At 46.2% G+C, this 12,203-nt stretch overlaps 6 protein-coding genes across 6 annotated transcripts; 2 read left to right on the forward strand and 4 right to left on the reverse strand.

Moving 5' to 3' along the window:
* Nucleotides 1-606: 606 nt before the first annotated feature.
* J056_000961 (High-affinity glucose transporter ght2) lies at nt 607-2,417 on the reverse strand (the record flags this gene model as incomplete). The annotated part of the gene is made up of 4 exons (XM_009270589.1): nt 607-1,622; nt 1,671-2,227; nt 2,277-2,300; nt 2,350-2,417. 4 exons carry the CDS (start codon nt 2,415-2,417, stop codon nt 607-609), a joined length of 1,665 nt encoding a protein of 554 aa, XP_009268864.1.
* Nucleotides 2,418-2,924: 507 nt separating this feature from the next.
* Nucleotides 2,925-3,389, forward strand: J056_000962 (uncharacterized protein; the record flags this gene model as incomplete). The annotated part of the gene is made up of 1 exon (XM_009270590.1): nt 2,925-3,389. The coding sequence occupies one exon, from the start codon at nt 2,925-2,927 to the stop codon at nt 3,387-3,389; it is 465 nt and encodes a 154-aa protein (XP_009268865.1).
* Nucleotides 3,390-3,581: 192 nt separating this feature from the next.
* On the forward strand, nt 3,582-5,053 carry J056_000963 (uncharacterized protein; the record flags this gene model as incomplete). Its single annotated transcript, XM_009270591.1, has 3 exons — nt 3,582-4,559; nt 4,611-4,895; nt 4,967-5,053. The coding sequence occupies 3 exons, from the start codon at nt 3,582-3,584 to the stop codon at nt 5,051-5,053; spliced, it is 1,350 nt and encodes a 449-aa protein (XP_009268866.1).
* A 262-nt stretch (nt 5,054-5,315) lies between these two features.
* J056_000964 (uncharacterized protein) lies at nt 5,316-6,682 on the reverse strand (the record flags this gene model as incomplete). Its single annotated transcript, XM_009270592.1, has 2 exons — nt 5,316-5,893; nt 5,938-6,682. 2 exons carry the CDS (start codon nt 6,680-6,682, stop codon nt 5,316-5,318), a joined length of 1,323 nt encoding a protein of 440 aa, XP_009268867.1.
* Nucleotides 6,683-6,774: 92 nt separating this feature from the next.
* J056_000965 (uncharacterized protein) lies at nt 6,775-8,158 on the reverse strand (the record flags this gene model as incomplete). Its single annotated transcript, XM_009270593.1, has 4 exons — nt 6,775-7,585; nt 7,639-7,958; nt 8,014-8,062; nt 8,112-8,158. 4 exons carry the CDS (start codon nt 8,156-8,158, stop codon nt 6,775-6,777), a joined length of 1,227 nt encoding a protein of 408 aa, XP_009268868.1.
* A 42-nt stretch (nt 8,159-8,200) lies between these two features.
* J056_000966 (Transport protein particle subunit) lies at nt 8,201-12,197 on the reverse strand (the record flags this gene model as incomplete). Its single annotated transcript, XM_009270594.1, has 6 exons — nt 8,201-9,587; nt 9,632-10,099; nt 10,146-10,237; nt 10,283-10,382; nt 10,428-11,997; nt 12,050-12,197. The coding sequence occupies 6 exons, from the start codon at nt 12,195-12,197 to the stop codon at nt 8,201-8,203; spliced, it is 3,765 nt and encodes a 1,254-aa protein (XP_009268869.1).
* Between the last annotated feature and the right edge of the window lie 6 nt (nt 12,198-12,203).

Genomic DNA, 12,203 nt, shown 5'->3' on the forward strand with positions numbered 1-12,203 from the left:
GTTTGACAAACTCTTCGACCTTTCCGATGAATTCTAGTGCGCTTGACTTGTCGTTAAAGGTTTTCACAAACAAGAATGGTAGATAGTATAAGCCATCGGGAAAGTACTACCCACTACCCAATCCTGCACTCGCATCATCAGTATATCTCCAGACATTTTTTTCTTTTCAGGGCAACCCAACATCCTAGCATATAAAAGACTCAAAAAACCAAAACGTATGTAGTTTTCAAATATCCACAGACACGCACGTTCTCGTACTGCAAATCTAACGCTTCAAAATCGTTGTTTCACTCCAGTTGCAAGTTCAGTCTTCCTAAACACCTCAAGTCCAACGAAAAAAATTTCAATGAAATAAGTTTATTCGACATAATCTGAAAGTATTGATAGTACAAGAAGTGTATGGATTTGCATGATAAAGTCTATTGAGATCTCATGATGGCAAATTGAAAGATGGAATCTGGCAAGTTAATAAGTAAGTGGTTGTTAGACATTGACGCAATCCTAAGAATGTTTTATCCTATAGAGATGAAATATTCCTTGAGAGTGAAAAGTGAATGAAAACGCGAAAAGAAAATCCTTTGCAGCTCATGCCTATTGAGCAGCATCTTAGACCTTACGAGAAACATCTTGATGGCCTGATGTTTGAGAGACTCTCTCCTCATCATCATCGAATCTCTTTTCGCCATTGTCGGCATGATCCTTGTGGTACTGCTCAACCTTGCTTGTTTCCATGACTTCTCCTCTTGAACTGTAACCAGGGGGTGTCCATCCACCGCTTTGGTAAGCCTTCAAACCGTCGGTAGAGTACATCTCGTCGACTGCCTCAAGGGTCAAGCCGGCAGTCTCGTAGAGGAAGAAGAAGACGAAGAATGCTGCGAATAAGTTGCAACCAGCAAACACGTAACCGTAACCGTATCCAATATCACCAGTGATGAATGGCGAAAAGAAGGAGATAAGGAAGTTCCACGTCCAATTTGAAGCAGTCGCGATGGCTGCTTGTCTGGCTCTGGTTCTCATTGGGAACGTTTCACCAGTAACAATCCAGCAGGCTGGACCCCAAGTAGTGGCGTAACTGGCAATGAACAAGCAAGCTGAAACGATCATGAGATCACCCATGCCCTCGTTCTGATCTGGTGGGCGAGCAACACCGACGGAAGCAAAAATGAGCAACCAAACACATTGCCAGAGACCACCAATGATGAGAGGCTTACGACGTCCAAAGTTTTCCAAGACGTAAAGTGATGCAAATGTGCAAACGAAGTTGACGACACCGAGGATGATTTGGGTGATGTAAGAATCTTCGATACCAACCGATTGGAAGATCGTGGCACCGTAGTAGAAGAAGTAGTTGGCACCAGTCAGCTGTTGCAGACTTTGAATAAACATACCAAGGAAAGTTCTGTAAACCAACTTCTTAGTACCAGGATGGCCGGCGAAGCACTCCACCCATGATCTCCAGAATGGAGATTCGGTTTGTTGCTCCATCTTAATACGGCTGGCAATTTCAAGGAAATCATGATCGACGACTGTACTATCGAAGTCCGTGTTGACACCTCTGATTCTTTCAAGTGCACGTTTTGCTTCGTCAGGTTTGTTGGCTTTCATGAGCCAGCGTGGTGATTCTGACATGATATCAGTATGAGTTAAGAAAGCCATTTAAGTATGCTCACCTGGAAGTAACCAGATACCACAACCAAGGATGAAGGTCAAAACCATACCAAGACCGACAATGATTCTCCAGCTGGCATCGCTATACAATTCACGGGTACCGTAGCAGAAACAGTATGCCAACAAGATACCAAAGGTGATGGCAAGTTGGTAGCAGGCGACAGCTGTACCTCTGAAGGCAGCAACGACGCACTCTGACATGTACATTGGTACCGCGGCAGAGAGGGCACCGACACCAAGACCAGCAATAAGTCTACCAACAGCGATTTGCTGCCAGACATGGAAGGCAGTGATTTGAACAATAAATCCGATAGTAGTGACGATGCACTCAATCGACATAGCCCATCTTCTACCCAGCTTGTCGGCAATTGGAGCACCTAAGAGAGCACCGCACAGGGTACCAATTGAGAGAAGACCGACAATAAGACCTTCTCTGACTCTGGAGAATTCGTAGGTGGTGCAGTTCATTCCGTTGGCGTTGCAACCTTCGCGAATATCTGCGAAACGCTGGAGGAAGTCTTCCATGAGGAGCATGTCCGAGATTTGACCGGTATCATAACTAGAAGAGTCAGTGGCGACATCCTGGTCGTACAAGACCCTGTACACACCCAAAGATCATACCTCCGACGGAGCTGTAAGATTTGGTTAGCTGCGATATGCGGGGAGTGTGCGGGGGCCTACGTTAATAAAGCGATGAAGATTGTGACAATCCCCAGTGGCTGTCCATTTGCTTTAAAATTTATAGCCATCGTCGTAGTTGTTAAAGAAGAAGAACGAGCGATCGAAGTTTTACAAGAGGGGAATCCCAAATGCGGTACCTGAATTTGGTCACGTGGTGACTTGTCTCACGGAGTTCATCAAAATTGGTAACTAGATTCGACGGATTAGGAAGGAAGTCATTAAAAGCTCATTTACAAGCATCGGAATATCCTTATGCGTGGGCACTTGGGCGCACGCATCGCAGATACTTCCTTATTCGCGGGATTTTAGATGAGAGTCATGTGACGTCGTAGACCTTGCTACGTAAGCTGAATTAACTGCAGAGCCTGAGGTAGATTCTAAGCGTTTATTTCCGCTGTTAATACAAGTCAATTATCTGTCACGTCCGCTAACATACCTTGCGAGGGACAAGTCGAAGATTCCGGTGAACTGTCGATATTTTCCAGTTTCTGGAATAATGCGTATTTATCAAATATTTTACTCGTACGCTCCCTGAACTCTGATATTTTCTGATCCATGGACATGAACATCGGCAAATGACATCAACATATGAGCTAGCACAATTCTTACGAGAAACTGGTCCAGAGCCATTGAGCAGCCCAAACAAATTACGTAAGATGATCGATAAATATCGCTCCAAATCTTCCACGCAGCGGAGCACATTGCCGGCTATCCTTATCGATTACAAAGAATCCAGGGAAGAAAGTTTAGACGGGAGGGCCCCACGTGACACAAACATGTCGAATTCCACCCCTTTAAACCCCGCATCAAACCCCGCTAAATCTTTCCCCGCTGCCTCAAACATCACCCCAGTCAGTCTCACGCCATGCAATATAACAACGGCTTCGCACGACAAACTCGTGAACCTTGTGCACTGCGTTAACATAATCAAGAACGATCTGCTTAAGGAGCACAGTAGGCGGCTAGCAGCAGAGCAAAGGGCTTTGCGCGCTGAAGAACTTGCTAGGCTGGCACTGAATAGACTTTCTAGATATGAATGACTCTGTTAATACCCCGCTTGTATTAATACCACGAATCGCAATGCATTTAGCCTGATTATACGATATCTCTTCTAAGTTACTCAATCATCACAGGCCCGAACTCCGTGCACCAACCAGCACGGCCGTAAATAGTACAGCAGCGCTGAAGAAAGTGAAAATCATCCGAGTGCATTAATACAGCCTTTTGCTCTTATGAACATCCAAAGATTGCCTCCTGAGCTGATACCCAATATCATCGAGCCACTTTCGGCCAACCCGAGGGACCTGCTGCCGGTGCTCACACTCAATAAGGAGTTCTCCCATGAAGCGTATAAGCAGCTGTATTCATTCGTCGCCCTCAGGCCATGGGAGCGACCCGACAAGCTGGTGGAGTTCTTCGACGCCATAAAGCACAACAGCGAGCTAGCGCACCTTGTGAAAAAGCTAGAGATACGATCCTTTCCCCGTCAGCTCAGCCACATCGAAAGAGTCCATCTCTACGACACATTGACGTCGTCACTCACCCATTTCACCAATCTAGAGATCCTCAGCTGGACGCGAGCCATGACGCTCAGCACGGATATCCTATCAGTCGTTAGCACCTTACCTCGACTGTCAGAGCTGGAAATCAATTCCGGAAACGATATAAGATACGATGACATCTTCAAACCCACTCCAGCCCGATGGCGCACACTGCACACCCTGAAAGTTATCCTGCCTGATCGTAGCATAGCGCGCGCTTTGCGGCCATTTCTCCAGCAGCGTGGCCAGCAGCTGCGATCGCTGATGATATTGGCCAAAGAGAGCGGCGTGATTGACGATAAATACCTCAACAGCATTGCGGGAAGCTTGACAAACCTCCATCAGCTCAGTCTTGGTGGATTGAAGCGCGTGACGGATAGATCTATCGTGAATATCCTCGTGCGGAACCCACACATTACCTCACTGGCATTAGAATCGCTCAGCTTGACTAGCACTCACTGGGAAATTATTATGCCTTACCTCACACATCTCAGTGTGACATATAACTCTTCAGGCGTGCTGGATAAACTATTAGACGCTATTAGACCGAGCAAGTCGTTCAAGAGCTTCACTATATACTCGTCAGGGATGGACAGTCTGCCGTATCTGCCCGCGGAGTTTCTCGAGCGTTTGGTCAATATGCATTGCTATACATTGACGACACTTAGGGTAAGCGTATCTCTGCTTTGCCCGGATAGGACTAACAACATTTACAAACAGATACATCACGTCTTGGTTACTCAGGAGATGCTCACTAACGTATCCAACAAGTGCCCTCATCTCACCGAATTGGTGGTGCATCTCCCCATTGTAGACACCGGCATTCTGATGAGCGAGTGTGCACCGAACTGGACCAGGCTTGAAAAGCTACATCTGCTGGGTGACTCCAGCACTGGTAAGGAGATACAGATGGAGCACCTCCTACCCTTCGTGGAGATATGCCAAAACCTCACACAAGTGGGATGGCGATCGCGGGTTTGGAAAGTTCACAGACATGGCCAGGATGTACGTCTAGATCTGTACAAGCAGATTTATATTCCTAGCGTGTTTTCGGTGTGTACTGAGTACCCTACTAGACTTGTGACTCACGACACTCAAGGTTATTCGAACATGAGCTTGAGGAGGAGGATGAAGCCTTCGGTGCATGGAAGGATGAACACTGAGATAGCAATTTTGAACACAAGTTTTGCATATGCCCCTCACTGTACTATAAAGAATCATATATATATTCTAGGACATAGAATCGAAGATAAAGTTAATCATAATAATATACTTGTAATGTTCTCATTTTGAATGTCACTTGCTGAAAGACAAAGAAAACTTTCAATACACCAACCATAGATGGAGACCAGCTCTGCAAGGAATAAGGAGACCAGCTCCAATTAGCTTCTTTATGGCGCACACGACTTTTAAACCCAATCACAATCACACTTTACCTCCGTACATGTTAAAGTACTGACCCGGCTGTGGTCCCGGACCTGGCACCGGATAGGCAGTTTGTGGATGGGGCGAAGGAGTACCGCCATAAGGATGGAGGAGAGAAGCTTCGCTCTGCGCATGTGCCCAAGGAGGTTGAGGCGTCTGAGAGGAAGGAGGTGCTTCATTCGCGAATGGATCTGCGTATGCATTGTCGCTATATCCAGCACCTGCTCCAGCATGTTCATCACTGTAATAGGCCATACCAGTGAGTGGATCAAAGTACTGCGGATGTGCTACTCCACCGGCAGCTGCTGCTGCGTTTGGAGGCATAGGATAATCGCTATAAGGCGCGTATCCCATTGCACCCGGGCTGTTTGAACGCATTCCACCGATAGAGTGTGACGCGTTGGTTAGTGGCTCACCACCTAGACTCAAATCGTCATCTGTCTCGTTCGTTGGATGTGGGTTGCTGTAGCTGCTCTCCATCTCTATACCTGCACCACCGGTAGGGCGAGCAGGCAATGGCTGGAGTGCGGTTGCTGATGGTCCGTCTTCATCTCGCAATTGAGGCCATTTAATGTCGTCTGTTTCTGTGTCAGAATCTATCACCACTTAAGAACCCACTCACCACTGTTGTCCTCGTCGTCTTCGATATCTGCGTATCGTCTCTTCACACATCTCCAGATAACAAAGCCGGCGGCGGCTATCGCGGCAACACCTACGCCCACAGCGATACCAATGATACCACCTGTGCTCAAACCGTCTGATTCTTCACTCGATGCGTTGCCTGAGCCCGGCGAAGGCGTCTGCGTTACTGTCACCACATTTCCATTGTTTTTAGTTAAAAGGCTTGGTGATGGTGTTGAGCTGTTTTCACTCGCAGTCGACGCATTCGAGGCAGTGGACTGTGAAGAGGCAGTAGACTGCGATGAAGCAGAGGATTGTGATGAAGCAGAGGAGCGAGATGCGCTACTGCTGCTGCTGTTGGTATTATTGTCACTGCTGGTATTACCCTCAGACGGGCTAGAGTCGGTGCTACTATCGCCGCTATTTGATGAGCTACTGCTGCTGTCATTACTGCTGCTGCCACCATTATCATTATTGTCGGTGCTGTTGTCGTTGTTGCTGTCTGAATTGTTATCGTTGTTGTTCGAATTATTGTGATTGTTGTTCGAATTATTGTCGCTGTTGTTCGAGCTACTCCCACCATTGCTGCTATCACCGTTGCTGCTATCACCGCCCGAACTATTATCGCTGTTATCCTGGCGTCTACTATTGTACAGAACAGGCAAAGGCGTCGGAGCTGCGAATGAGGATGCTGCTCCCACCGACAAGGATATCAATAATAGTCCTCCTAAGGTTTTTGGTTTCATTTGTGATTGCGGTGCAGGAGAAGGAGGTTGCGTGCCTCGCAAAGACCACAAAACTCAATGCTTGAAATAAGTTAAACATCCATTAAAATATATTAAAAGCTTTTCTTTAGTTTCTCGTCCTCATTTTCAATTAGATGCTCAGACTTTCTCCTCTTATTCGCGCGACCCTCTTCTTCGTTAGCTTCATTCGCTGCATTCGCTGCATTCTTATCGTCAGAATCACTGTTATCACTCGTGTTATTTGTATTGCTGCTACCATTTCCACTTTCAAGTTGTGTTGTACTGCTCAGGGACACAGGCTCTTCTGCAACCTTGCCCTGCCCAGCGTCCAACTCATCGACAATACCAAGATGTTCCTGTGCAGTCGTTGGTTGCGGTGGTGGCTGAGCGTCACTTTCTCCATCGGCAGAATTGGTTCCTCCACTCAAAGCTGCTGCTGCTGCTGCCGCTGCATTGCTACTACTGCTCGTCGGACTTGTTGGCCTGTTAAGATTCACATTCCCAAAGTCCTCTACATCAGCTTGGGTGTCTTGCATACTCAATGGAGATATTTCTCTGCTTGTCTTTCTATTAGCTAAAAACGGTATCGGTGAGAACATTGGGGTTGGTGGTGCGCTTGCCCTGCTTGAATGTGAGGGTGAAACATTCAATGCCGATGCATTGCTTAATTCAACTGAATCTAGAGGCACGGCGCCTTCTCCATTAAGGAGTCCACATGTATTCGTATTAGATGTACCTTCCATCGCCTTTATTTGTGCATCGAGTGATATTTTACCTGATGTCACCATTACTACTCTATGCAGCGCCCGCAAATATTTTCCAACGGTTCTATACGAGCCTCTATCCTTGTTGTCATTGTATATAGCTAATTCGGATATTCGTTGTATCGTGAATGGAGGTTCACTGTTGATATTCCAATTCACGTCAGCAACTCCTTGATCAGAATATCAACATACTCAACGAAATCCACTTCGATTATCTGCCAGATGCTATTGAACTCTTCAAAGGCTTCCTTCTCCGAAACGCTCTCAACAACCGGTGCACGTTTCGGTCCAATCACAACAGCAGGTGTTTGTACTCGTGACTTGTCTGGAGACTGACTGTGTTCGTCACTTTGCCCGAGTTGTAGGTTATTGCCGCCGTCGGCTATATTGATCTCTGGCTCAGTTCTTGTGCGCGTATCGAGTTCGACTTTAGGTTTGTCCATCTCTCGGGTATTCTTTAGGTCATCGTGTTGGGTATTATGGCTAGTGTTGTCGTAGTACTTCTTTATATTCTGTGACGCGCAGTTTAATCTACTGTCTCCTGTCTCGCCGGCGACATTCACTCACCTCCTGAATTCTCTCCTTAAGCGCCTGTCTAATAACATCCCACGACTGGCTATATATTGCTGCGTTAATGTCAAGCATTCAATACACCTCCACCTCACCTCGGCTCAACGTTATCAGTCATCTTCTCCAATTCGCTCAACGACATGATGAAGGCAATAAACCAAGCCAGAATTCAACACATTCATTTCTAACAAACATCAATAATACATGGCTTTGACTTGTAATCTTGTATTCTCTCCACTGATCTTCTAACGCGCTCGTCCCAGTCGATTGTCGCATCAACTATGTCATCAGCATACACTTCCTCTAATATCACCACAACTTCAACGCGACATTTTGACAATGGCAGTATTCTAACATGCTGCACAGTCTCCTCATCCGATTCAAGACGTTGGAGATGCGTCCATTCCGGTCCCTTAATAATCACGCATCCTTCCACACTCGCTTGGACTTTGTATTTCAACTTCATAAAGCGCTCACTTTTGTTCGCTATGCGCAGCCTCAGTTGAGCTTCCTTTCCAATCACTATCTTGTCCCATGAACTCTGTGCCAAATCTATGTCTATATCATTTAGTTTAACCATCTCCAACATCCTCCTGCTCAGCTTATGTTTGCGGAGGTTGAAGTTGAGGTTTCCAGCTCTTGGTGTGTCCGTCGTTGAGTCGGGTTCACGCCAAAATAGTCTCACATTCTTGTATAGCTCTTGACTATACCAGAATATCTCTCTCATGATCCTCTCCTTCTTCAGTGGTAGACTTGTTTGTGATACTGTAAACTGTCTCTCACAGAGACTTGGTATGTTAGCCGTCGAAGTCGCTTCTCGTAGCTTCATTCTCCGCACAGGCAAAACAAGCCTTGCAGTTGAACCAGGCTGAACCAATCGACAGACTCCAAATTCGGTCATGTATTCCTCTTCTTCGTCTTCTTTGACTCTCTCCAATACCACTTCAAATGGAGTACCGAATGAATTTCGAATATCGACGATAAGCAGAAACTCCTTGGTATCTTTGTTGCTATTCTGGAGCAGCTGTGATTGCTCTATCAGGGGCAGATGTGGTGTACTAGGCTGCGTCATTTGTGTCGGAGTCATTGGTTGGCTGGCGCTAGCGCTGGGTGAATTAGGCCACAATCCGAAATAATCCTTCTGCTCCAACTCGGAGGCCTTCTCGACGCCTTCGAAAGGCAAAACAGAGATTTGTTGAGCTTCGAGCGTCTGTTGCACTGTTAATGACAGCGAGTAAACAAGCTGACGCGCGTAAATCTGTTCAGAGTCCTCGCTGTCACGACCATACTCAACGATGATTGAACCCTGGTTACAACCCACTCTTCCATAGCAATATATATCTAAAACTGCTCTCCGTCTTGCTGGTATAGTTATTGCCGAGATATCGGTACAAGGTCTGAAGACAGGCTCGTGCGCGACCGTGTATTCCATCTCGTGCGTTTCAGTCAAACTACCCTGCTGCTCTTCTATAGCTGATAACAAACATTCCGTTGAGTTATCGCTGAATTTTATGTCGATGAAATCTACATCAACGTCCGACGTATTCTCTAGAATCAACTTGAGCGTCGTACTAATCGCGTTGTCAGATAAAGCACTGAAGTCTATCAGACCCACCATTCTCCACTGTAAAGCATTAAAGCATGATGATTCATATTAGTCGCCGCAACGACGAGCGTTGGTAGTGAGTGAATTGCAGTAATATTGATATACTGGGGACTTTTCATACCTCCAGGAGCGCTCGTGAGAGTAGTCCTCCGGGAATCGTTCATAGAAGCAATGGTTGAGGATCTACTAGACATACTCTGCCTTTGTAGAGATGGTGTACTGTTCAATGCCGAGCTCTTCATCTTGCTCCTCCGCTCTAATTTCAAACTCCGAGCTTTGCTCTTACGTTTCTCTTCGTCCGTGTTAGACAACGGGAGAATAATTTCCTTCGTCACCGTCCCTTTCATTCTCATTCTACATCCCAGTACTGTCAGTTGGCCCGTACTCTGTACTAAACCTTTCAGTAGCAATGTCTGATATGAAACTGGTGCCAGACAGACGTCCATCTTCTCGCCCTCAAAGCATACACCCGAAGTGCTCAGGACGTGTCAGTACCACCCAATATATTCGAAATATGACTTACATTAGCTCAACACCTTGTAGCTCTAGTGGGAATTTATAAGGATTATGCAGCGTTGCTGCTATTTCTAACATCTCATTTTGTACAGTCATAGCCTGGATATAAATGTCAACTTACTCACGCAATCTTAACAAACTAACCTCTGCTATTCTCAAAGATCTTCTAGCTGGTGTGTTTGCAAGCTTTCGAATTGATGATCGCTGCGAGCTGTATGCAAATGGTATGGCATTTCCTGGTAGTCTTGGGGATGTTAAATGGAAGCGCGCTATTCTACGATAAACCCACGTTATAAGCTCCAGGCTGAGGAGTGGGTCAGGAACCCAAAAAGCGAGTTCAACAGTAGTGGTTAAACTCCGACGCAGCACATCCAGTGCTGCAAGCATAATCTGAACAATTCTAACCTGCTCAGGAGCAGCTAGTGCAAAATAGAAATACCTCAACAATATAGCAGAATACTTGATTATGGCATTAAAGTCGCCAATATGCTCTACGATAGATATGGCATCTCTGAGAAAGTTTCGCTGCATAGTAGTCCAATTAAAGCTATGCTCGAGCTCCTCTTTGAAACTATCCCTCGCTTCATTATCTTCGTCTCTATAAAGGTATCTAAACTGCGTGTCTATCCCGTAAACATCACAAACATCATCCAGAATCTTGACCAACGATTCACTGTTGTCTTTCAATTGCCTCAGTACAACCTTTGGGTAAGATTCTTCGGTCTTAAGATCGTTCCGTGATGCTTCAAGTAAATCTGTACAGATAGCTACAACTTCCTGACGGAAATAGGCTGCCTTGCGCGCATAGCCGATGCTATCATGCGTATATAACAGCGCTATTGTAACCTTTAGCTGCTCCAATCTGTCTAATTGAAGTAGATGTGCTCCATGAGCCATTTCTGCAATCAATGAGATCTGAGATCTGGGCAAATGAGGCATCTTGTCGGCATGTTCCACTATCATATCACGATCTGGCTGAGTTTCCAGAAAGACGGGCGAGCCTCCAATCACTAATGCATTTAAAGACTCATCATTCAGACCCCCACAAGCCCAAACTGTCAAGAGGAATTTCGAAAACCTCAGGCACGCGCGGACGTAAGTCCTCACAGCTGTCAAGTTTGTATTGGAAACTGATAGATTGTTGATATTTAGACTTGAGTTTGAGGCGGGTGCACTACTAGATGAGGTCTGTAGCAGACGTTTATATGACGCTAAAGCGCTACTGAATTTGTCGTATATTGCAGCCCAAGGAGTTTCGAGTAATGCGTGGATGGGTATTTTTTCTGTTTTCTGCCAATATAGTAAAACCTGTGCAACCGCTTGGCATTCAATGGCGGATGCATGATGGAATGAGTCGACAGGTGCACGTAGCTGCGACAAACTCTCGTTATAGTTTGCCAAACTCTCTTTTAGCCTGCCTGACATGAGAAAAAGATCGCCATAGAGCTTAGACTGTCTACCGTCGTTTTTGCGCCTCTCGCCTGCTGTTTCTGCAAACCAAGACAAAATGCTGCCGATGATATCAGCAATCAGGGTATTCAAGTAGAATGCGCTGTCTTCAACCAGCGCTAAATGAGAAGAAGGATTGTTAGCGGCTCTTTCACTGTCTCTAGGCTGGAATGCCCAGCAGCGCTGTATGGGTGGTTTGAGCGATGCAGGGAGCCCCACGATGGTGTGATTGAACGCGTCGTTGGCTGTATCTAGAGAAGAATGCGAGGGACAGTCGACTACGCCAACCACAGCATGAAATTGGTCGCTGAACGCAACCTGTGCGTCGTTGATGATGCTGTTAGGATTCGAGTGATAGTTGATGTGTATTGTGTGACTCGTCGGAGACAGCGGAGGAGGGTGAAATGCAGCTGTACAAATAGCGTCAGGTGTACGTCTCTGTTGATCTCGAAGTCAACCCACAGAATCCTGGCACTTCAGATCCTTTCATCTGCTGGAAGCTGCTCAAAGCTTCTAAAGAGCTCTTGTAGACTGATTTACGTATGGGCTTGATTGGCACGACTAATATATTCAAGCATCCCGGCTGGATGAATCTCTCGCCATCTTTCATCGCAGA

This window comes from Wallemia ichthyophaga (assembly GCF_000400465.1).
Source record: "Wallemia ichthyophaga EXF-994 unplaced genomic scaffold scaffold12, whole genome shotgun sequence".
Classification (NCBI taxonomy): Eukaryota; Fungi; Basidiomycota; class Wallemiomycetes; order Wallemiales; family Wallemiaceae; genus Wallemia; species Wallemia ichthyophaga.